Source organism: Heterocephalus glaber, unplaced genomic scaffold, assembly GCF_053883595.1.
Source record: "Heterocephalus glaber isolate CG9 unplaced genomic scaffold, H.glaber_assembly_v1.0 deba00001687, whole genome shotgun sequence".
NCBI classification, from domain to species: Eukaryota; Metazoa; Chordata; class Mammalia; order Rodentia; family Bathyergidae; genus Heterocephalus; species Heterocephalus glaber.
Genome location: NW_028258412.1, coordinates 22,360,393 through 22,385,825, shown reverse-complemented (window position 1 = coordinate 22,385,825; position 25,433 = coordinate 22,360,393). Strand labels below are relative to the sequence as shown.

The 25,433-nt window shown below is 42.9% G+C and overlaps 1 protein-coding gene across 3 annotated transcripts; it reads left to right on the top strand.

Moving 5' to 3' along the window:
* Positions 1–353: 353 nt before the first annotated feature.
* Zcchc8 (zinc finger CCHC-type containing 8) lies at positions 354–23,656 on the top strand. Of its 3 annotated transcripts, XM_087198081.1 has the most exons (14): positions 376–774; positions 1,953–1,993; positions 3,663–3,737; positions 5,490–5,595; positions 7,147–7,224; positions 11,179–11,282; positions 11,400–11,465; positions 12,046–12,106; positions 12,843–12,985; positions 13,274–13,416; positions 14,998–15,119; positions 16,557–16,643; positions 16,975–17,092; positions 21,510–23,656. In XM_087198081.1, the coding sequence occupies exons 1-14, from the start codon at positions 400–402 to the stop codon at positions 22,154–22,156; spliced, it is 2,166 nt and encodes a 721-aa protein (XP_087054207.1). In that variant the 5' UTR covers positions 376–399; the 3' UTR covers positions 22,157–23,656. The 3 variants fall into 3 exon arrangements, with proteins under 3 accessions (XP_087054208.1, XP_087054207.1, XP_021113229.1); XM_087198082.1 differs by lacking the exons at positions 11,179–11,282; positions 11,400–11,465; positions 12,046–12,106 and having other exon boundaries at positions 354–772; positions 1,951–1,993; XM_021257570.2 differs by lacking the exons at positions 376–774; positions 1,953–1,993; positions 3,663–3,737; positions 11,179–11,282; positions 11,400–11,465.
* Positions 23,657–25,433: the final 1,777 nt, after the last annotated feature.

Sequence of the window (25,433 nt, the reverse complement as noted above, 5' to 3'; positions counted from 1 at the left end):
GCGCCTGCCTCGCAAGCGCGAGGTCCTGAGTTCAGATCCCTGGTACCGAAGGAAAAAAACAAAAAGCCCAATAAACTAGTTTAAAATCACAAAGGTAGTCTGTGGCAAAGATGAGAATCCTTTTTCTTGTTACTGTTTAGCACATACACCAGAATCTGTAATAAACCATGTGTCGGGCAGATTCTTCAGCTTTAGTTGCCTAACAGGGACAATCCATACTTTCACGCATTCTTATCCAGTCAGGCTTTCCTCACCTTAAAAAATGACCAACCCCGGCATGCAATGCAAACAATGAGTGAACAGTCCCTTAGAAATCACGTGTCTCGGCAAGCCACGATCCTAGGCAACCTTGGAATGAACGTGAGAAGCACCGTTGTATTCTGGGAGCTGTAGTCCCTCATGACTGGCCCCGCCCTTGGTGCGGTTGTGGCGGCCCGCGTTTGGAGAAAACTCTACCGGGTAGCTCAGCGCGGGTCGGAGCTGAAGAAAGCGGTGGTGCCGCCCTATAACCTTCGTCCCCAGCTCCCGTGGCTGGCTCCGCCTCTCCTCCGATCTTTCCCACCACCCAAAATGGCGGCGGAAGTGGATTTTGGCGACCTAGAGCTGTTCGAGGCGTTTGACCCCCCAGAGGAGTCGACTCCGAAGCCCGTCCACACCCGCTTCAAGGACGACGACGGCGACGAGGAGGAGGAAGAGAATGGGGGCGGCGACGCGGAGCTGCGGGAGCGGCTTCGGCAGTGCGAGGAGACCCTGGAGCAGCTCCGCGCCGAGAATATCCTTCCGGCAGGCCGGGCCCTGTCACCCGCGCTGTGGGGTCCACGCGGCTCCCGGCGCGGACGCGGCGGCAGTTCCGGGAGGACCCGAATTGAAGTCATTTCTCTCGCTCTGCAGTTGGGCCGAGAGTGTGGTTGCGGGTTGTGCGAGCTGCCCCCGGGCCTGCACGCAGACCGCTGTGCTACCGCGAACCCTTCTGACCAGATCCACTCCAAGGGGTGCCGTCTTTTACGGTGATTGCAGACCGGTCCCCACTTCTCTTTCTTTGAGGTCGTTATCCCATTTTATTCCTTGCAGCCACGCTCAAGTGTTGGCACTCGTGACACAGCTGTATGTTAGTAAACACTGGATGTTTGGATCAGTTTTTATGGCGGGGCAGGCGCTCGTGGTCTTAGGATCCAAAGTTGGGTGTCTTGGGAATCAGGGCGTCCAACTAGAAACGGTTAATTGCTTAAGATCGAGCACTAATTTCAGAGTTCTTGCACCTGGAGCTAGCTTGCATTGACGTGGTTTAAGGAAAACGCGCCGAATAAATTGGCACGATTACAGATTTTCTAGATTTGCTACTACGTTAATTTACGTTCTTAGGGTTTTAAAAACCACTTATACATAGATAATTTTGGCTCAGATACCTTTCCTTTTAAAATCTGTAAAGAAACCTAAAAGTAATTAGTATTGAGCCAGCTTTTAAGGTTTTTGAAGTATGATTTTTTTGCTTGATACTATTTTCCTTGACATTTTATTATCAAAAAGTTCGAAATAAATATTTTTAAAAAGTTGAAAGAACTGTACAGTGAGCATTCATAGATTCCATTCTGTTTTCCTGTCGTTTGTTAGGTAGCAGTTATCACTTGTGATGCTTTAACTTGGAAAACTTTCCTAATTGGATGTTTAAGCTTATGCCAGGGATACCATTGTTTGAGTAACATTTTTTGTTTTAGTCTGTTAGTCTCTTTTGAACTTTAGTATCATGTCTTAGACTATATGTTCAAAGGCATGAAAACTATATTTTGGTTTTTAGGTTGAATGTCTTGGCTTGTAAACAAATAGGTATGTCATTCTCAAAATATTTGGGATTCTTTTATGTTTACAACGTTTTGATGCCAAAAGCGAGAGTCACGGTAACATTGAACTTTATGACAGGATGAGTGTTAATATTCCTTGACAAGTGATAACATCAAGAATTTAAAAGAAAATTGAACATTCTGACTCGACCGAGGTATGAGATCGTGAAATTACACCACAGTTGTCACTTTCTGTATTATTTATCTGGATCTTTTTTGGATATTAATGTTTAATTGCAGTTACTTTGTAAAACAATTATAGGATTTTTGTATCGTCATTTGTTTAGCATATTCTCAAGGAATCAGAGGTAATCACTTTTTATTCTTAAATTTTGGAACTAAAATCTGAATTCTCAAAAGTACCTTAAACTTTTGAACATTTAAACTTGAACTGTTTACTGAGTGAAAATATTGGTGAGACACAATTCAGAAAGGTTTGAATATCAGAACAACTAGCTAAATTGTCAGCCTAGGTAATTCCCATTCGATAAACATTTCTGGGAAGTTTGAGTTAAGTTTACAATATTACTGTAGCTGAAAATTTATTGACACAATTAAAATGTGTTCACAAGTAGAAACAATTGCAAAAAGCAACATTTTAGAAGAAAAAATAATGTGGTTTTGAAAAAAAAGTACAGTGTATAGTTTTGCCTTCAGGAATGTGATTTTAACAGATCAAATGCTAGTATTTCTTTTTGGGTTTTTTTGGGTTTTTTTGGTACCGGGGATCGAACTCGGGTCCTTGCGCTTGCGCAGCAGGCAGCGAAACCACTGAGCTAAATCCCCGGCCAGTATTTCTTTCTTTCTTTCTTTCTTTTTTTTTTTTTTTTTTTGATACTGGGTATCGAACTCGGGTCATTATGCTTGCAGGGGCAGGTGGCGGAACCACTGAGCTAAATCCTGGGCCCCCTAGTATTTCAATATAAATTTATTTAACATTAAATCTTATTTGTTAATGTACACATTTGTTGTGTAGAGTGTTATTTTCAAGGTTTTAGAATTGGAGGGGGTATGATGTCAGTTGCCCGCACTTTTTTGTCCCTAGTGTTTGCTGGAACAGCTGGCTGCATTTTGAATGAAAGCTGAAATTTTAGAATTTAGAAGTGTTTAAGGTTAACTTCCTCATACCCTGCCTTCTTTCCTCTATGGGAGCACACTTTGTGTATGTAAACCCATTGGTGGTTAGATGGTAAAAGTATTGAATATTAGTATTCTTTATAAAATTCTTAATTTTTATGTTAAATATTCTACATTGATACGCATACTTTTTCTAACACAGTTCATCGTTTAAACAAAAAAAATTTTTTTTTTTTTTTTGGTACCGGGGATTGAACTCGGGTCCTTGCACTTGCATGGCAGGTGGCGAAACCACTGAGCTAAATCCCTGGCCCTAAACATAAAATATTTATCTCAAAAGAGGTGATAATCATTTTTGTCTGATTATAGTATTATAGATTTTGCCATTTTATAGGAGGATGCATCAATATGAAAAAGTAAATTGTTTTATTTTATATTTTTGAGGATTAATATCCTCCATATTCTGACTAGTAAAAGCATTTTACAGAAAACCAAAGAATAAGGTGAAATAAAATCATTTAGATAAAAGTTTTAAGTCAGGTGCTATGACACAGGCCTGTAATCTCAGCACCTGGGAGGCTGAGGCAGGAAGATTGCTGTGAGTTCAAGGCCAGCCTGGATTACAATGTGATACCCTGTCTCACACAAACAAAGTATTATGAAAGTTACGTGACTGTATAGTCTGTATATACATTTGTAACTTTTACTTTAATATCTTCTAAGAATATGTTTTAACTTCTGTTTTAGTGGAATATTGGTGAACAATACTAAATTAGATGGACCTTTATTGCAAATTCTATTTATGAACAATATTATTTCAAAGTAAGTAATATTTTTCCTTTCCTGATTATAATGAGTTAATGTGTTTATGAAACAATGTCTTCCATCTATTTTCATTTGTACTTATATCATCTTTAAATTTTATGAAATCAATTTAAGACCAAGGACATGGGAGTCATACAGATCTGAATTTGAATCTGGACTTCTGTTTCCTGCATCTGTGAACCTGGGCAGGTCTTAGAGCTTTTTTGTGTCATTAGTTTCCCTCTCTGGAAAACAATATACCAATAGTAATTACTGTAGCTGATTAAATGAGCACCCGTAAGAGCCCAGTAAACTGTTTCTAATAAAAATAACCACTACCACCATAACAGTAATAATCATAGTAGGCCTTTCTCTCTCAGAACTGGGCAATGGAGGCCTTTGTGTTGGCTGTCTTCAAAACATACCTACATGAGGAGTTTTCTTTAGTAACAAAACTAGACTTTTGCAAGCCTTCCAGCAGGTGTGAGTTTGCTGACTTGGTGTCTTCCAGCAGGTTTGCTAGAGTGTTTTGAGGTGGTTTGAGTCATTGCTCTGTGCCCTCTTCAGTGCGTGGTTGTAGGTATTTCACAGTCGCTTGCCTCTCCTGAGTCATTAAGTCGTGCTGTTATTTCACGTGCAGCCACTGCAGAGAAGAAAAAGGGAACAAGTGTCAGGTTCATAACCCATTTTACCTCCACAGAAGTAGAACCCAATGCTCCGAAGTTGGGGAAGCTGGGTGGTTAATGCAGTTGCAGCAAGGTGCTGGATACAACTGGCCCTTGGCCCTGTTGTCCCCTCCAGATGAAAAATGCTGTCTAGTCCAGCTCCAGAGAATGTACTGATTTCTGGACCATTTGTCTGTGGTTCTGCCTGCAAAAATCTTAGAATGTTAGAATTGGGAAAGGCTTGGGAGAGCATCAGGTGAGAAGGAAGCTGAGTCTGCGGCATCCTAGCTTCCAACTGCAGCGTCACAGACCTGGGCTCCTTGGGCAGCACCTAAGGGGACACTGCAGATCACCTGATCTGAGTGGTTCTTCACCCGGAGGACTGGAGAACATAGAGCTTGTATTTTCTTCTTATACCTGTATTGGATTTTGGTTTTCATTTATATTTGAGTTTCATATTAAATGGATGTTCTCTTATCTGTAGGAGAGGAGGATATGGAAGAATTGAATGCATTATCTTTGTTTTGCAGAAATAGTTTACAGGGAGATAGCATAGGGAGGAAGCTTTTCATTGTGCAACCCTTTTACTTCTTTTGGATTTTGAGCCATTTATATATAATATTCAAAAATTAAGTGCGTAGAATTTATACTTTTTTTTTGGTACCGGGGATCGAACTTGTGACAAAGCAGGCAGCAGAACCACTGAGCTAGATCCCCGGTCCAGTGCATAGAATTTATAAAGAAAATACATTTATTTTCACAACTGTTTGGCAACTGTTCAATGCCAAACAGGTATTAGGTTATTGTAATCATTTTGTTAACTTTGCAACAATTATTTTTTCTTAAGAGTAGGTTCCTGAGTGTTTTGTTTTGTTTTGTTGGTACCGGGGATCAAACTTGGGTCCTTGCACTTGCAAGGCAGGCGGCAGAACCACTGAGCTCAATCCCTGGCCCTGGTTCCTGAGTGTTACAAAGAGTCAGTAGTTAGATAAACCTCTGAAAAACAAAGTAACAAAGTTAAGACATGACATTTTACAATAATGCATAAGATTTTAATCTATGAAATGCCTTACTTGCGTTCTGATCATTTTGTCCTCTTATACAGGCAATATCATCAAGAAATAGAGGAATTTGTATCAAATTTAGTAAAAAGATTTGAGGAACAGCAGAAAAATGATGTGGAAAAGACTTCGTTTAATCTTTTGCCCCAGGTAGTTCACATTTCAGAGACTTTAAGATTAGTAGGTTATGCTTTTTGCTGCCAGTTATTAGGCTAAAGGGATGGTCTTGAATCCAAACCACAATGATTGTTACAGTGGCCTGTCACCTCCCTGCCCGCTGCCTGCTGCCTTCTCCAAAGTCTGCCTTGCCCCCTGCTGACCTCCTTGAGGATGCAGCTCATATTCACACCTGGCTGTTTTTCCTAAATGGACACATGGTTTTGGGCAGAAAAATTAATTTCAGGCCAGTAAAAATATTCTGTATACCAGAGGTTTATAAAAGTTGGATTTTTTTTTTTTTTTTTTGGTACCGGGGATTGAATTCGGGACCTTGCGCTTGCAAGGCAGGCAGCGGAACCACTGAGCTGAATCCCCAGCCCAAAGGATGAATTTTTTAAAAAACAGTAAATCAGGGGCCGGGATTTAGCTCAGTGGTTCTGCCTGCCTCGCAGGCACAAGGTCCCAAGTTCTATCCCCGATACAAAAATAAATAAATAGATAAATAAAAAACAGTAAATCAAGAGAGGGCCGGGGATTTAGCTCAGTGATGCCGCGCCTGCCTCCGAGCGCAGGGTCCTGAGTTCAATCCCCCAGTACTGAAAAAAAAAGAAAACCAACAGAATAAATTATGTCCCATCCTTTTTTCCCCTTGCCTTGTTTTTAAAAAATAAATAGCATATCCAAAGAGATCTGACAAATCTCACTGTGTGATATTAGAGCATGAATTTATATACATAAAAATCAGGATTGTCATTTCTAGGCCTTTTTAAAATTAAAACTTAAGGTAACTAGAGTCTTTCAAATAAGGAATTTCTTTTTTCTGTACTGGGGATAGAATTCAGGACCTTGCACTTATGAGGCAGGCGCGATGTCACTGAGCTAAATCCCCAGCCCCCAGGATTTCTTTTTTTTTTTTTTTAAATTTGGATTTTCTGAGACAAAATCTCCCTGTATATATCTCAGGCTGGCTTCAAACTTGTCCTCCTCCTCCCTCGTCCTGCCAAGTGCTGGGATTACAGGCGTGTACCGCCACACTGGGCTCAGGGAAAGCTTAGAAGTTTTGGTGATGGTATTGGAGATTTAACCCAGAACTGTCGCTTGTGACCTATCAGAGCTATTTTATCTGTACTAACCAGTTACACTGAATTATGAATTTTTAAATATCTTTCTGGTTATCTATTTTGAAGATAAATACCTTACCAGTGTAAACATTTAGTTTCATAATCAACATTGATTAACACAAAAGCCACAACCACATGGTAATGCTTTAGAAAAAGCTACCTGTTGATACGTTTGGGTTTTTTTGGTGCCGGGAATCGAATTCAGGATCTTGTGCTTGCAAGGCAGGCGGTGGCACCACTGAGCTAAATCCCTGGCCCATGTTGATACCTTTTTTAGTTGCCCACTTTTGAAAAATCTTTCACTAACATTCCTACCTTAACTTCTCAGCTCACCCCAATTATGACAAAATTCAGTGTACCTTAGTGATGTATATTGGAAAATAAAAGGAGTTGTTTGTAACATATGTTTCTCTTGTCTTAGCCGTCCAGTATTGTGTTGGAAGAGGACCATAAAATAGAAGAGTCTTGTACCCTTAAAAACAGCAAGGAAGCTTTTAGTGTAAGTGTGGTCATTTTATTTTTGAACTCTACAGATGCATGAGTCCTATCCATTATCAGTCAGGTGGTGTTTAAATGATAAAGTGGCATAGTCATGTGTTTTCATAATGATCTCAGCATTGTTTTGTTTTCAACAGTAGCATAGACTTCAGCCTCTAAATACTGTTCACTTTTTAATAACTATTGCATTGTGAGGTGGGAGCACTATAGACATTTTTGACAGAGCTTATATTTGTCCTAACCACCTCTTTGTGTTTATCTTCAAGAACTTGAATAAAGATATAGAAAGCATACTTGTTGAATTTGCAGATGGATGAAATAGATAGCTACTATATCAAATGGCATGTTTGAAATTTAACATATTGACCAACTCCTCTGGTGGGTAAAAAGTAGAAGCTTAACAGGCAGGAGTACATTTAGGCTTTTCAGTACCATTTATGCCAGTATTGATACAATGTATGATTTTGTAGCTTACAGTGTTTTTTCAAGGGCACTATAATCCTGGATGCTATTAAAGAAGGTCTAGCTTTCAAGTTTTGGGTGTATTATTCACTGTTAGTGTACCTCAAATTTAAAGACTGGGGCTTCAGGGATTGTGAACAGCCACAAACTTTTTGAAAACATTTACAAGCAATGTTGCATTTCTGCAAGTAGGATGAAGGGTGTTAGAGGTCACCCCTTACAGTGCTAAGTGGCAGAATTAGGATCAGTGATTGAATTTAGTACAAGGAGGTGCATCTCATTTTTTTTTTTTGGTACCAGGGATTGAACTCAGGACCTTGTGCTTGCCAGGCAGGCACAGTGCCACTGAGCTACATCCCCAGTCCTCAAGTCATCTTTTAGAAAGCTGCACTGAGAGTGTAACTCAGTGGTACAGCACTTGCCTTGCACATACGAGGCTTTTTCATTTTCAAAAAGTGAATTCCATGTTCCTAGAACTTACAGACTAGGATACTATGAGGATTCTTTTAAACATTTTGATTTGAACTTGGTAACTTTTCATTTCTTTTTCCAACTTTGAAGTTTAGTATTTAAAGAGACACATACATAGAAATTAGGGATTTTATATATTAATTTAGTTCTTTAATAAATACTATGCTAATTATTTAGTGGATGCCGTTTTGTGTAAGGAATCATTCTAAGTTCCAGGGACACAGCAGTGAAGAAAAAGGGCAAAGTCCTAGCTCTTGTTGAATTGCATGCTAGTGGGAGAAGGCAGTGCCTTCAAAAGAAAAGTGAAGCAGGGTAAGGAGTAAGAGAGCATCTGTGGGGTAGGCGGATTGCATAGTGAGCACTTGGTGACAGCCTCAGAGCCGGGACTGGATGAAGTGAGGAGGGACCTGAGGCTGCAGTGTGAGTGGAGAGGACTTTAGGTTGCAAGAAAGGGTGGAAGCCGGCACACATACTGCTCACTACATGTAGTTGCTGGTGTTGAGGATGGGCTCGTGACAATTGTTACTCCGAAGGCACTATTAGTGTTCCCATCCCAAGACGGGGAAGCAGACATGGAAAGCTAAGAAACATGCTGGTGGGCAAGCACAGAGCCCGGGTGTGAGGCCAGGCCTGTAGTCTCCAGAGCTCTCTAGGCCATAGCGGGGCCTCTACATAGTGGATCTTACTCTGAGTAAGGGGAAAAGCCATTGGAAGGTTTTAAGTAGAAACATGACATGCTGTGACTTGAATTTTTTATTATTATCATTATTATTGATTTTTGAAGACAGGATCTCACTATGTAGTTCAGGCTATCCTTGAACTCACTATATAGCCCAGGCTGGCCTCAAACTAATGATGATCCTCCTCCTTCAGCCTCCCAGGTGCTGGGATGACAGGTGTGCACCACCACACCTAGTGTGACTTGAATATTGAAAAGAAAAGAGCTGGATTCTGTGTGGAAAATAGTATTTAGTTACGTCTAGAAAATCTAAACCCATTAGGAAGCTGTTGTGTTAATCTCAGGTGAGAGGAAATGATAGCTGTGATGAAGCATGGGCAGAACCGGATGTGGTAGGAAAGAAGAGCTACTTGGATGTGTTGATGAGTTGGCTGTAGAATGTGGGACCAAGGGAAGGGTTGGAGTGCCACAGGTCCCAGCACGGGAGGCTGAGGCAGGAGGTTTGGCACGAGTTTGAGGCCAGCCTGGACAGCTTAATGAAACCCTGTCTCAAAATAAAAAATAAAGGATTGGGGATATAGCTCAGTGTGAAGGCCCTGGGTTCCATCCCTCAAAGAACGACACAGGTCTGTGGCCTGTGTAGCCAGGACAGCATTGCTGCCTTTTTTGTGATGGGAACAGTGGAAAGGAGCACTTTGGCATGAGCTGTGAGGCTAGTGCAGCTTTAAGCAGGTGAGTGGGGTACCTCTTGCTTGGCAGGGAGCGCTGTCACATTGGCTCACGCCTACAGGGCTGGAGTGTGGAGGGGAACAGAGCTTCTCCCCAGTGTTGGTCAGCAATAGATCATGTTCAAGCCCTGGGTTTGGGTGCTTCCCCCAGGAGCTAAGAGGAGAGACTAGAGACCGCCCTATGGCACACCAGTGTGTAAGAGAAATCAGCACAGAAGCTGAGGCTTGGCCAGCGAGGTAGGAAGAGAATTGGAGAGTGGTGTTCTGGAAGCCACAGGAGGCGTTTCTGGGAGCAGGAAGAGTCAGCTCTGTCCATTTTTTCTGACAGGGTGAATGAGCTGTTCATTGTATTTGGCTGTGTGTGGGTCCTTGCTGAGATCCTAGGCAACCAAGTTAGTGACAGGGTTACTAGGGACACTCTGTAGAGAATGACAGGGTCATGTTTTTAAGAACAGGGCAAATATAAAAGAGACTAAAAAGAGTTAGATGCAGTAGCATGTGCTTATAATCCCAGCTGCTCAGGAGCTTGGCAGGAGGATTGCAAGTCTGAGGCAAACCTGGGAAATTTAGTGAAACCCTATCTTTTATCTCAAAATAAAAGAGCTGAGAGCCAGGCATGGCGATGCATGCCTGTAATCCCAGCACTTTGGGAGGCAGAGGTAGAGAATTGCAAGTGTAAGTGCAGCCTGGACAATTTAGCCACTTAGTGAGACCCTGTCTCAAATAAAAAGGGAGGGTTTAGGATGTCCTTCAGTGTGAAGGCCTTGGATTAACTCTTCAGTAACACAAAAAAATAATTAAAATAAGATAAAATAAGGCTAGGATATACCTCAGCAGTAGAGCACTTGCCTGAAATTCATGAGACCCTGAGTTCAATCCCCAGTACTACAAAGGGAGAGGGAGGTACTAAAAATGGAACTTTAGTCAAATCCTAGGATAATCTGTAAAAGGCATTTAGGAGACAGTTGGGGAAAATAGTAGAGATTAGATACAGATGATACCAGAGAGTTTTTGATTTTTGTAGGTGTGGCGATGGTATTGTGGTTTGTAGAAGAATGTTCTCATCCTCGTGAGGCTCACACTGAAGTATTTAGGGATGAAATATCTACAACTGAGTTCTAAATGGCTAAGTAAAAAGTGTTTGTGTAAAGAGGGACATGCACAGAAACGTGACAAATGTAACAATTGTCGAATCTAGGTGAAAGGTGCCCGAGTATTGATTGTGCTGTTTTTCCAACTTGTCTGTATTCAATTTCTCCAAAAGTTTGGAGAGAAAAGAAAAGGGTAAACAGAAACAAAGGAAATTAAAACAATAAACATAGACTGTAAGGGTCTTGCTGCAAAGAAGTAGAGTACTGGAGGAATGTGTGAGAGTCAAGATTTTTATTTTTTGTTTGAGAGTACAGTTAATAGTAATGATCCAGTAATGGGAGGAAAACTCAGATGTAGTTTTTACTTACACGTTAAAATCTTGCTCCTTTAATTAGGGAGTTGATTATTATTTCTACTAATTTCATCCAAAAATAAGTTGTTAAAACAAGTAATCATAGTCTTACATTATTTAATGTCTTTTTTTCTGCTTAAATAGCAATATTTTTTGACTTGTTTTCTGCAGGTTGTAGGAAGTGTCCTGTATTTTACTAATTTTTGCCTTGATAAATTGGGGCAACCGCTTCTAAATGAAAACCCTCAGCTTACCGAAGGATGGGAAATACCCAAGTATCCTACATAGTGAATGAAGATCTTTTATGCATCTTGCCACTAAGTTCACCTTTTTAAAAAGTTTACCAAATTTTGCAGACTATGATAACTATTCCTTAATAAAACTCACTAAAGGTACCAGCAAGTCTTCAGCCACATTGTTTCTCTAGAAGGGCAAGAGATACAAGTAAAGGCAAAAAGGTTTGTGTGGGGAGTTGTTTTGTTTTATTCTTTTTGTTTTTTAAATACCAAAACCCATAAAATCATTTAGCTTGAAAAGTTAATATTCTTTATTGCTGGTTTACTGTAAAGTAAATTATAGACTTAGCTGAAATTCCAACATCTGGACATATATTACGTGTCAAAACCAGTCCTGTGTTTCTTGGAATTCCTTGGCTCACGCCTGATATGCCCGGGAGGGTGGAGAGAAGTAGGCGTTGCTGTCCATGTGACTGCTGTCTTCTAACCATCTCCCTTCTTTCCACGTTACCTAGAAGAGACACGATCTGTGCGCCACAGTTTTGTTTTTAACCCCGGAAAACTCAAAAGAGGTAGCAGATCAGTGAGGAACAGAATGGTTCCTGGTTAAAAGACCGCACAGTGCTGTTGTTTCAGTCACTAAGTACGGGGAGGTGTCTGTGCCCCCACTACAGGTCACAGTGATCTGTGATCCTCTTGCTTTCTTGTCTCTCTGATACTTTGCTGTCATCTAGAATATATAAATTTGCTTTGATGTTTGCATTTACATTATGAAAATCTTTGTTTTTGTTTGACCACATAGGCCAAAGCCTCACTGTTTCAATTGTGGTTCTGAAGAACATCAAATGAAAGATTGCCCAATGGTAAATTTCTCTCCTATAAAAAAAGTCTGAACCAGAGCTTGTCTTTTACACATTTACAGAATTGTGCAACGTGAAGATATTTGTGTTACTCACTTGTCCTCTAACTTGAAATCTTTGCAAATTTGTGTTTTAAGACATTAGGTTTATTTAAAACAATAATTTATTATAGTACTATCTGTATTTGAGATGAATAAAACGAGTTAATTTTTATACCGCTTATTCTAAAAGTTTGATTTTAAATTATAACACTGAGATGAAATTAAGGAAATTGAAACCCAGGTGTGGTGGCACAGACCTGTAATCCCAGCACTCAGGAGGCTGAGGCAGGAGGATCATTGTGAGTTTGAGGCCAGCCTGAACTACATAGCGAGACCCTGTCTCAAAAAAACACAAAGAAAAACAAAACAAAAAAAAAGGAAATTAAAGTTAAAGTGACTGCTTGTCCTCTTGCTCACTTTTCAAAAATATCTATTGCCTTTTATGACAGTCTTATATATTAAAACTAAAATAGGGCTGGGGATTTAGGTCAGTGGCACCATGCCTGCCTCACAACCACAAGGTCCTGAATTCGATCCCCGATATGGGGGTGGGGGGGTTCAGAAACTAAAATAGAAAAAGGAAAATCAGTAAACTAAAACAGTTTGCTTACCTAAAAGAGAAGTGATTATTTATTTTTAATTTCTGAGATGTCTCTAAATTGGTTAATAGAATTCTTTTTAAACACATGATGATTTAGCCCCGGAATGCGGCTCGAATAAGTGAAAAGAGAAAAGAGTACATGGATGCCTGCAGTGAAGCAAACAATCAGAGTTTTCAGCAGCGTTACCATGCAGAAGAAGTGGAAGAAAGATTCGGAAGATTCAAGCCAGGCGTTATCAGGTACTTGCTTCATGTTACCATAGGCTGTCATTTTTACTTCCTCGGTGTTCAGAATGTTCTGTAGCTTTCCAAGATAGCTATCAGGATGGAAGCGTGCTTTCTCGAGGCCTACATGATAAGCATCAAATCACTCGAAAACAGTTATTGAACTCTTAACATTGCATGGGCTAGGCACCGTGTTCCATGCTATGGAAATGAGACTGAAATGTTTTATAACACAGTGCACTGTATGTTCTCATGCAAGTGGGATAAGGTAGATAAATAATAAAACTCTTTATTTTTACGTAGTGAGGAGCTTCAAGATGCACTGGGGGTGACAGACAAGAGTCTCCCCCCTTTTATCTATCGGATGCGCCAGCTCGGATACCCACCAGGGTGGCTCAAGGAGGCTGAGTTGGAGAATTCAGGGCTTGCACTCTACGATGGAAAAGGTGTAGTATGTTAGGTTATTAAAGTTGCCTCAATTATTACCTGTTGGGTCTTTGTTTTGCTTTGTTTTTTAGTTTGTTTGTTTGAATCAAGATTCTTTGGTCAAAAGATGGTAGATGATTAATAGTCTCTTAAATCTCTTTTCATCTATAATCCTTTTTTTTTAAACACTGATGTGATTTGCCTTAAAGAGCTTTTGGGATTTTGCTGCTGCACCCCTGAGGTATTGTTCAGCTTGTTCCTTTGTCCATGTATTTATTTCCTGTAAATTGTAATGGAATCAGTCACTGGAGACCGCTGCCTGTATCTGTTAATTAATGATGGATTGCTGAAGGCTAATTCTCATTCTTTCATTACTTCTCAGCTTATTAGCTAGAATATTTATATAAAGAGAAAATTCCCCCCCAAAAAAGAGAGAAAGTTCCCCCCCCCAAAAAAGAGAGAAAATTCCCATAAATTATTTGGTAAGTTTACATAAATTGACATAGAACAGGCAAAATAAATGCTTGATTTATTTAGTAGTTTTCAAAATTAAAGCAGTTCACAAATAGTCCTTCAAAGACTCATCTGTAAAAGGTATTTTAATAGTATGTACCTCTTAGGGTTGTTACAAAGATCATCTGAGTTATTATTTGTAAAAATAAAAGACTGTCTGAAAAGGAAGTATTATCTGGTACATAGTAAGCACTACATAAATTTTTATTAAATAGGGCCGGGGATTTAGCTCAGTGGTTTCGCCACCTGCTGCGCAAGCGCAAGGACCCGAGTTCGATCCCCGGTACCAAAAAAAAAATTAAAAAATTTTTATTAAATAAAACCATTGGAGGGCTGGGGATTTAGCTTAGTGGCACCATGCCTGTCTTGCAAGCACAAGGTCCTAAGTTCGATTGCCGGTACCACAAAAAAACAAAATAAAAATAAAAGCATTGGAATCGAACATTAGACAAATTGTAATATTAGTACAAAATTTAAAAAAAATTTTTTTGGTACCAGGGATCGAACTCGAGACCTTGCACTTGTGAGGCAGATGCCGGAACCACTGAGCTAAATCCCCGGTCCTTCAGGCTGGTTTTGAACTTACTTGTAGTAGTCCTACCTTTGCCTGCCTACTGCTGGGATTACAGATGTGCACTCCCATGCCCAACTCAAAATAGACTTTTTTTTTTTGGTACTGGGGATTGAACTCGGGTCCTTCTGCTTGTGAGGCAGGCAGCGGAACCACTGAGCTAAATCCCCAGCCCTCAAAATAGACTTTTAAGCAACTTATATAAAAGTACTAGAGTTTCCAGAATTTTACATATTTGTGTTTATCACAGTAATATGTCCGCACTGTTTTAAAATTCTAATGGTTTAGGGGCCAGGGATTTAGCTCAGTGGTGCTGCCACCTGCCTCACAAGCTCAAGGTCCGGAGTTCAATCCCTGGTACCCAAAGGAAAAAAAAAATTCTAATGGTTTAGAAAAATCACAGTCATTTACAGACTAATTCTGTTGAAATGAATATAAGCATTTTCCAGGTGTATTTTTGGTTGGAAAAGGACATATGAGTATCTACCAATATTAACACTTTGATGGTCTATAATAGATGATGCTGATGGAGAAACAGAAGTTGGAGAAATACAGCAGAATAAAAGTGTCACTTATGATCTCTCGAAGTTGGTAAACTATCCAGGTTTTAATATATCGACTCCCAGAGGAATTCCAGATGTAAGTATTTTTTTATTCTTCTGGAATGTGATATTGTGATAAAGATGAAAAGATTAACTTATATAGTTGTTGTTATTCTATAAAGAAGTAAGTTTGTCATGTTCGAGGACCTGGGACTGATCCCCAGTACTACCAAAAACAAAAATAAAAGAGCCCAGCATGGTAGTGCATGCCTATAATCCCAGCACTCTGGGAGACTGAGACAGGAAAATTGCAAATTTGAGCCCCGCCTGGGTAATTTTTTTTTTTTTTTTTTTTTTTTTGTACCAGGGATCGAACTCAGGTCTTTGCGCTTGTGTAGTAGGCGGCAAAACCACTGAGCTAAATCCCCAGCCACAGCCTGGGTAATTTAGCAAGACCTATCTCAAAAGTTTTTTAAAAAGCAATTTATATAAAGGGCTGGGGATGTAGCTTGGTGCAAAGGGTCTGGGTTCAATCCCTAGTACCTCAAAAGGAAGAGGGAGAAGAACATTTGTTACGTATATCCGTTAACTTTTTTTTTTTTTAATCACTTAACTTTTTGATTTGTTTTTGGTGGTGCTGGGGACTGAACCTTTGGGCAAGCACTCTACTGCTGAGCCACATCCCCAGGCCTCATTTCCTTTTTATTGAAAAAGATCTTAAATCTTGTGTTCATCAAAATCACAGTTTTCTGGGCTGGGGACTTAGCTCAGTGGTTCCACTGTCTGCCTCACAAGCGCAAGGTCCTGAGTTCAATACCCGGTACCAAAAAAATAAATAAATAAATAAATCACAGTTTTCTTCTGATGTTATGCCGTATAAAAGGATTGATTAGGTTCCATAAATCTATAATTATTCTAAAATGAAAACATTTTTTTAAAGCTGCATGTAGTGATGCTTGACTGTAACCTCATTTATTCAGAAGGCTGAGGCAGGAGGATCAAAAGTTTGAGGCCACCCTGAGCAACTCTGCAACTTAGGGAGACCCTGTCTCAAAAGAGGGACTGGGGATGCAGCTCAATGGTAGAGAGACCCCGGCTTTGATCCCAGTGCCACATTCTCAAAAGTTCAATATGGGATGATTCTAAGATAGTATTGTATTGTAAGTGTCACAGAATTACTTAGTTGGGAAGTAATTTTCTGTGATAAACCTAAGATTAGAACTCTTTTGTGTGTTTTTCGTATATCTTTCTCCTGTTAAGTTTCTCATTCTGTGTATAAATAGTTTTTCCACGTTTACTCTTATATAGTTTTCATCTTATATATTAAAAATCAACAATTATCGTGGTATTGTTGCTGCTGTTTTAATAAAAACTGCATTTCTACTGCTCTTAGGCTCTTTTCCCTAGACTCCAGTAAAGGAAAAGTCACCTAAGAGGCAGAGATGTAATTTGAGATCCCCACTTTAACTCCTTTGAGCAAAATCCCAAAAGATGTTGTTTTCCAAATACAAACCTTTTCTTCTCTTCCTCACAGGAATGGAGGATGTTTGGTTCCATACCGATGCAGGCCTGTCAGCAGAAGGATGTGTTTGCCAATTACCTTTCTTCTAACTTCCAAGTGGTAAATAGACTCTAAGGGTGTGGTCCGGAAACCTTTGTGGCCTTTTCTTGCTCCTTATCGAAAACACCACCGTTACTTAATGACTTAATGACTCGAAGGGCAGACAGGAGTTGCTCCTCAGTTACCTGGCCTTGGCGCCAGCCTGGTTTTTGTTTGTTTGTTTGGTACCAGGGATTGAACTCAGGTCTTTTCGCTCGCCAGGCAGGCGTCAGAACCACTGAGCTAAACCCCCTGCCCTTCCAGACTGGTTTTCTGCAGCACCTTGTGGTGCAGGCTGTGATTCAAATCCTGTCTTCCCCTCTAACTGTGCTCGCCTTGGCCACTCCTGCAGCCCAGCGTGAAGTCCAGCGGCAAGCGGTCTTCGTTGCAGTCCAGCTCTGGTAGCCCGAAGAAGCAGAGGAAGGAGGGCAGCTCCACAGTGTCCCCCGCCGACATGGAGCTTGACTCGGGTAGGTCTCACTGTGCACTTCGCGCTTTCCATCTCCTTGGGAAGGCAGGATGAACCTCTGTGCTGCACTCCAGCAGGAAGGGTGGTGCGTCTTTGTTCTCAAGGGATGGGGCGTCCTTGCCGCCACGTAGAGCTCCCAATTGGAAGCTGCCCTCGGGGTGACAGCCAGTCAGATCAGCCAGCTGAACCCCTGAATTCAGCAGATGCATGCGCACAGCAGTGCCCCATCCTCTTCTTGCATAGGCAGTGGGAAGCCTGTGCCCCTGTGGCAGTGCTGTCTCCAGAAGAGCAGGGCCAAAGCTGAGCCAGGCTTTGCCAGGGACCTTCCCAGTTGTATTACTCTCAAAGCTGCCACTCTCTAAAAGAGAGGCTGCAAGGAAGTCCATCCCCCGTGAACCCAAAATGAGACAACTTGGGCCTCCAGCACTCCCCTGTCTCTGCTCTCTTAACCCTGTGCACTTCCTGTGACACCCTGGTCACCCTGGGCTGTGACAGTCCTCAGCGCATCAGTAGTAGATCAGGATAGTCTTGCTTCCACCTTTTTCCTTCCCCAGTACCAGTCCCAGTACTCCCGTGGGTTTCCCTTAGGAATTCTGATTAGTAGTTTAGATTTTGCTCCCAGAAAACCCTGGAGTGGACAAAAACTTTGTGGTAGATAAATTCCAAGACCACTCTGAATCCAAGGCTGAGAATTCATTTCTTTTTTTTTTTTTTTTTTTTTTGGTACTGGGGATCAAACTCAGAACCTTGTGCTTGCAAGGCAGGTGCAGTGCTGCTGAGCTAAATCCCCAGCCCTTCATTTCTTGTTCTAGTTCCCATTCGAATTATGCCTACTTTGTTCTATATAGCATGTCAGATGTTCTGAAGTCAGATGAAATTGTGACATGAAAAAATATATAAAGAATCACCATGGGCTGGGGATTTAGCTCAGTGGTTCTGCCGCCTCCCCCGCAAGTGCAGGGACCCAAATTTGATCGCTGATACCAAAAAAATAGAATCACCGCAAGTTCAAGGCCAGGCTGGGCTACATAGTAAGTTCAAGACCAGCCTAAAAACTACATAGTGAGTCCTTATTCCAAAACAAAACAAAAATACATAAAGATAATCTAATACAGGCTAGGGGTATGGCTCGGTGGTAGGACATTTGTAAGGCCCTTGGTTTAGTTTCTAGCACGGCAAAAGAAAAAAAAATATTCTAATAATAAGTTACCAACAATATGTTACCCAAATTTAAAAGGAACCCTCCTCTAATTTTTAAATTCCCAGGGAGAATTTTATTTTTTTGTTGTATTTTCTTTTTTTTTTTTGGTACCGGGGATCAAACTCAGGACCTTGTGCTTGGGAGGCAGGCACCAGAACCACTGAGCTAAATTCCCAGCCCTCCCAGGGAGAATTTTAAAGTCTCAGATGAAGTCACCTTGGCTGGGAGTGGTATCACATGCCTGTAATCTCTGCACTTGGGAGAGTGAGGCAGGAACAGCCTGGGCTACATAATGAGTCCAAGGCCAACCTAAACTACATGGGACGCTGTCTCAAAAAAAAAAAAAAGATTTCAAATGAACTCACCTTAAAATTCAAAGAAATTAATATCCAAAATTGGATTATTTGCTGGGTGTAGTGGTGCGTAGTTGGAAACCCAGCACTTGGGAGGCTGAGGCAGGAGGATTGCTGCAAATTCAGAGCTAGCCTAGACTACATAGCAAGACCCAATCTTCAAAAAAAAAAAAGTATTATTTTGCACAGGTGACTTCAAAGCCTATATATAAAGCGGCCAGGTCGCTTCCTGACATTTTCGCTTTGCCGCAGGGATCTGGTGCCCAGTAGTGTTCACCGCCTGGGCTTCTAGCACCCACAGCCTTGCTTCTGTCTGCGGTCTCCCTTCTACAGAGGCCAGCGCATTAACTGAGAGTGGAACTGTCTCAGCCTTTGCCACACACCCACGCGACTGTGAAAGCAAACAATTCTGGGGCGGGGGATTTAGCTCAGTGGTTTCACCACCTGCTGCGCAAGCTCAAGGACCCGAGTTTGATCCCTGGTACCAAAAAAAAAAAAAAAGAAAGCAAACAGTTCTGTAAAACTCTGAGCAGTCGTCCCACATTACATCCCAGAGGCCAGCACTTCTTGTATGAGACCATAGCCCAAGGCCGGATGCAGCTCAGGGGCGGAAGAGCTGCCCCAGTTCAATCCCCAGCTTCGCACAAAAAAGAAAAAGCCAGGAACAGAGGTACATGCCTGAAATCTCAGCTTTTAGGGAGGCTGAGGTAAGAGGGTCACAAGTTGAAGCCCAGACAGGGCAGTTCATAATAGCTACATGAATGGCTTTTTCCTACTCACTAGAACATTCTTAGGTTAGTTATGTTTATTGTGATATTTTATTCAAATGAAACTTGGTTTTTAAGCTGCTTGAGATAAAATTTATTCTTCCACATGCTTGGCAACCACTCTACCAACTGAGCTACATCCCCAGACAACCCCTCCTTTTTGAGACATATCTCAGTAAGTTTCCCAGACGGGTCTCAAATTTGCTATTCTCTTGCCTCAGCCTCTCAAGTAGCTGTCATTACAGCTATGTACTACTATCTCCAGCCCTAATTTATTCTTAAAAGCAAATGCACATATATTGTATAAGAAATCATTTACTGCCAGCCATGGTGTCACATGCCTGTAATCTCAGCACTTAGGAGGCTGAGGCAGGAGGATTGCTTGGGAAGCTGAGGCAGTAGGATCACTTAAGCTCATGATTTCAGTACCACTACAAAGCCCCTGGGTTCAACCCCTAGAACCACCATAATAATAAATTACAGTGGTACCTTAGTTCACAAATTCAGTTCTCTCCATAGTCCTTGTCGGAAACCAAACTGGATGAGAACTGAATCAAATTTCCCCATAAGGTCAATATTGAACCAAACCGTTGACTATGATTGGGTTCTCCTCCAATTGGTTTGCAATTAGAATCATGGAAAGAGTCAAGTTCATGAGCCAAAGTACCACTGTGTATGCATCTTGAACTCCAACCATCCCTTAGACTTCCCTCTGCTTCTGGCCCCTTAAGAAGCAGTATATTGGCCCAGGATTTAGCTCAGTGGTTCCGCTGCTTGCCTCAAAAATGCAGTACCAAAAAAAAGAAGAAGCAGTATATCAGTAATTGCCTTATAGTGCAGCCTTTTTGCTCTGAACAGTAGAACACCACTAATTTTTGTTTTGGTTTTTTGCATACTTTTAGCTCTTACTCTTCTTACTTATTGCTCTTCTTGAGTTAGTTTTTGCTTTTTTTCGTTTCCTGGTACTGGGAATTGAACCCAGGACCTTCACAGTGAGCTACATCCCCCCTCAAACCCCTTTTTTTTGTTTGTTTGTTTTTTGTGTGTGTGTGCTGGGGATCGAACTCGGAACCTTGGGCTTGCAAGGCAGGCACGGGAACCGCTGAGCTAAATCCCCGGGAAACCCCCTTTTTTTTGTGACAGGGTCTTGCCAAGTTACTAAATTACGTTCAAACTTGCTTTCTTCCTGGCTCAGCCTCCCAGAGTGCAGGGACAGGTGTGGGTCACCTGCCTGGCTGAGCGTCTCAAAATCTAAGTGACAATAGTTGGAAATTTCATCGCCTATACAGTGAAGTTCAGGCTAGTTTTACATAGGCTTCAATATTCAGTTGAATTTCCCACATTTTAAAAACCTACAGTGTTTTAGACCCCTCTACTAGACCCTGAGGACTGAAAGATTAATAAGACAGGACACGGTCTGTCACCTAGGGATTGCAAGTGGGTATGTCGGCCTTACTTTGGTAGAAATGCGGTGGCCCGCAGTGATGCACAGAGGACAGCAGTGTGACATGTTGCTGCCACAGAGCTCACTGCAGACTATAATACTGTGGTACTGGAAACCCTGAGCAGCTGCGGTGAAAGCAGCGCATAGCAGGAGCCAGGCCGAGCTGCGTCCTGAGGAGTGGATTCAGGGGCTGCCAAGGAGAGGAGCCGGGAGTGGGAAATGCGCGTGAGCAGGGCCTTGGGGTGCCAGCTGCCCAGGCCTGAGAGGCCCCGAGTGTGGACTTCACCTGCAGGGCCTGGGCTGGTGTTTGAGGAAGATGGGGGAGCGGATCCTAGGCGGGGACAGCTCTGGGAGCCCGTGAGGCAGCGCCCAGGCCCAGGGAAGAGCGGCCAGAGAGCCCAGGCCTGGGGCGGCGGCGGGAGGAGAGCGATTGGTGGACAGCAGGCTTCAACCGGCTTCCGCCCCGGCCTCAGGCCTTGCCTGCCTGAGACTCGCTTGGGCCGCGCCGGGCTCCAGGACAGGCTGGTTCTGCGGGCCGTAGCAGCGCCGCGCTGAGGACTTCGTGTTCAGGCCTGGGGTCCGGGTGGGAGGCCTGACCGCAGGGCGCCCCTGTGCCGTGATCCTGCCCCTGACGAGTCTCGCCCGCCCTGCAGATGCGGAGCCGGCCCATGGAGCCGGCGGCTTCCAGTTCCAGCCGCCCCTGCCCCGCGGGACCCCGCCGCCCGTGTTCGTGCCCCCGCTGCCCAAGGGCACCCCACCGCTCACGCCCGGAGCCTCGCCGCAGCCCCGGTGCCCCGCCGTGGACGAGGACGCGCTGACGCTGGAGGAGCTGGAGGAGCAGCAGCGGCGCATCTGGGCGGCCCTGGAGCAGGCGGAGGGCGCCGCCAGCGACTCGGACCTGCAGGCCGACGCGCCCCTCGCCGTCGCCTCGGTGGCCTCTTCGCCCGACCTGCGCGTCCCGGAGGGGCAGGTCCCAGAGGAGCCCGGGGCAGCGGGGCGCCCCTTGAGTCCCGCCCCCGAGGCCCAGAAGCCTGAGGAGGAGGCGGAGCACGAAGCTGCCGCTCTGGGCAACGGAGCTGTGGAGTCGAACTGTGACCTTCGCAACGGGGACTCCGGACCCGCGCCCGCCTCGGCCTCGCAGCTGCACAGCCCCGTCCCCGACATGAGCAAGTTCGCCATGGGGATCACGCCCTTCGAGTTCGAGAACATGGCCGAGTCCACGGGGATGTACCTCAGGATCCGCAGCCTGCTCAGGAACTCGCCCCGCAACCAGCAGAAGAACAAGAAGGCGCCCGAGTGACCGCGCCGCCCACCCGCCCCGCGCTCAAACCGTCCGTCCCAGGTCCAGCCGCGGCCTCCGGTCAGGCCCACTGGGGAGAATGGAGAGCTGGGCCGCTCGTTTCTCTGTTCTGCTCTCAGTGACGGGGGGTGGGGGGCTGTATTTAAGGTTTATACTATTTTTGGATTGTGGGTGTCCCTTGAGAGTGACTTTTTTATGTCTTTTGTACATTGTTTTCCCTTTCTACATTTTGCTAATTATCCTGTATATAAGTTTAATATATCACTTTTTAAAAGAAAAAAAAATCTAGCCATTTTAAATTCATATCTCAACTCCGACAACCCAATGAGAAAAATCAGGGATGAGCGGCTTTATCCCATTCGGATATTTTTGTAAGATTTTCAGGCATCGATTTTAATAACACTTTTGCTTTTTGTAACTTCACTCTTCATATATATAAGCGTACTATACAGGTATGGGTACAGAAGTTTAATAAATTAATTTTCATACACATAATGTAAAAAAAGGCTTCACAGTTAAATTTTTACCTTTAAGTTTGGAAGAAAATTGTGGTTGCAAAAATTAGTGCTGACAGGGCCGGGGATTTAGTTCAGTGGTTCCGCCACCTGCCTCGCAACTGAAAGGTCCTGAGTTCGATCCCTGGTTCCAAAACAACAACAACAAATTAGTGGTAACAAAGGAAACAAGAAAATTGTAAGTTTGGTTATATGCAGTGGACTTCAGCCTTAATATAAAAACAGAATCTTGTAAAGTAATTTTTTTATAATGAAGAGAGGGTAGCTAGCCTGTATATAAAAATATTTTGAATTTGAATACATAATATTACAAACAAATTGGTTGCTTTTTCTTCTTCTGTTCTGGTTTTTTGTTTGCTTTTTTTTTATTTTAAGACAGGGTCTGGCTATGTAGATCAGGCTGGCCTTGAACTCACTATTGTAGTCTAGGCTGGTCTGGAACTCCCAGCAATCCTCCTGCCTCAGCCTGCTCCCGAGTGATGGGATTACAGTCTTTGGCCACTACACCCATCTTTGATTGCTTTTAAGTATCAGAGACATAAAGTGGAAAGTAACTTTTTCTTTATGTGAAATGCTGTTAATCTTTTTTTGTTGTTTTTTGTTACTGGGGATCGAACTCTGGTCCTTGCACTTGTGGAGCAGGCAGCAAAACCCCTGAGCTAAATCCCTGGTCCTATGCTATTAATCTTTATACTTGGGCAAGTTCATGACAATAAAGACATGACCTTGAATCATTAATCTTAGGTAGTATTATTCTGCTTCTTAGCCAACAGAGGGAGAGCAAAATAGAAACAGTATTTTTGAGAACTTGAGTAATCACATTTACTGCTCTATAAACAAAAGGAAAGAAAATTAAATGAAAGGTGGAATTAACTTTAAGGGCCTCATAGAACATATTGGAATAAAATGTTAAATAGTTTTGGCTTTCTTTTTCTCTTGACCTTAAATGCATAATAAAGGTAATCCTCCTCAGTTTGCACCTTTACCTACATTGCCTTCCTCAGTGTTTCTGTCATTAAACACTACCACAGGGAAGAAAAGGCCAGCCAGCACAGAGAGGTCAGTGTTTCAAACATGGTTCCTAGCTGGGTGTGGCCGTGCACACCTGCAATCCTAGCATGCTGGGAGGCTGAGGCAGGAGAATTGCCCCAAGTTCAAAGCCAGCCTGAGCTACACAGTGAGTTCAAGGATGACCTGAGCTATGGCTATATTTTTGTTTGTTTGTTTTTTGAGACAGAGTCTTGCTATGCAGTCCAGGCTGGCCTGGAACTCATAGCGATCTTCCTGCCTCTGCCTCAGGTTCATGAACGCTAGGGCTATAGGCATGCACCACCATGCCCAGCTTTTTTTTTTTTTTTTTTTGGTAACAGGGATTGGACTTGGGACCCTTCGAGGCAGGCAGCAGCACCACTGAGCTAAATCCCCAGCCCTTATTTTTAATTCTAAGACAGGATCTCACTAAATTTTCCAGGCTGGCCTTGAACTTGTCTCACCCTCCTAGGTGGCTGGGATTATGAGCGTGCGCTACCACACTCGACCTGAGTGATTTTTTATAACAGTAAATCCTAAGACAATCCAGAATGAATGGAAATGAGATGATTGATAGGTGAGACCAGGTAGGAAAGCGTTGGCATTACCTGAGGAGGTCCCCATCTTGGAATGCACCCACCTCTGTATCTGAGCATCTCAGAGCATGCTGGGTGGAGGACGGCTGCTGCCCGGGCTTGTGAGGAGACAAGGACAGGACCTTCAGGATGATTCAGCCGGGTGGGGACCTGAGTGCAGTCTTTGCCTTGGGAGAAGAGGAATGTGGGTTGTGACAGAGCTGCTGAAGCAAGACCAGCTCTTTGTCATCTCCTTAGCAGGTGAGTGGAAAGAGGGCCCCTCCCCTACCAAAACACAAACGACTTTTTTGGTACCGGGGATCAAACTCGGGTCCTTGCGCTTGTGCAGCAGGCAGTGAAACCAGAGCTAAATCCCCAGCCCTAGGAACGACCTATTTCTCCTGTCTTCAAAAAGCTTACCTTTCTCCTGTGGCCAAAGTACTGCCTACTTTCTTCTAACCAGAAGCTGCTGCTTGCTGGTTTTATTCATCAAGTTTGTTGCTGGAATCAGTTTGTTTTTTGTTTGGTTGGGGTTTTTTTGGTACCAGGGATCGAACTCGGGTCCTTATGCTTGCAAGGCAGGCGGTGGAACCACTGAGCTAAATCCCCGGCCCAAATCAGTTTGTTTTTTCTGTCTTGCAAAATAAAAAAGCAACAAAAGTGGGCTGGGGATGTTAGCTCAGTGGCACCTCACCTGCCTCACAAGCTCAAGGTCCTGAGTTTGATCCCCAGTACCACAAAGAAGCACCAAAGGTGTCATTATAACTTTCAGAATCCTAGTTCCTTGTAGGGCATGATTCAGTGTCTAAGAGCCCAGTGTCTTCATACGGCCTATTTCTTCACTTTATTTAATAGTATAAATTCACTTCAAAATGTTTTAAGTTATGTTTTTAAAGTGATTATAAATAGCTTTTTTTTTTCAGTACTAGGGATTGAACCTAGAGCCTTCACACTGAGAGACATCCCCAGCCCTATATTTATTTATTCATTATTTATTTTTGGTATGGGGATCAAACTCAGGTCCTTGTGCTTGTGGGGCAGGCGGTGGCGGAACCACTGAGGTAAATCCCCACCCCGAACTATTTATTTTTTTATTTTGGGACAGGGTCTCACTAAGTTGCTAAATTGCTGAGGCTGGGCTTCAACTTTTTCTTTTCG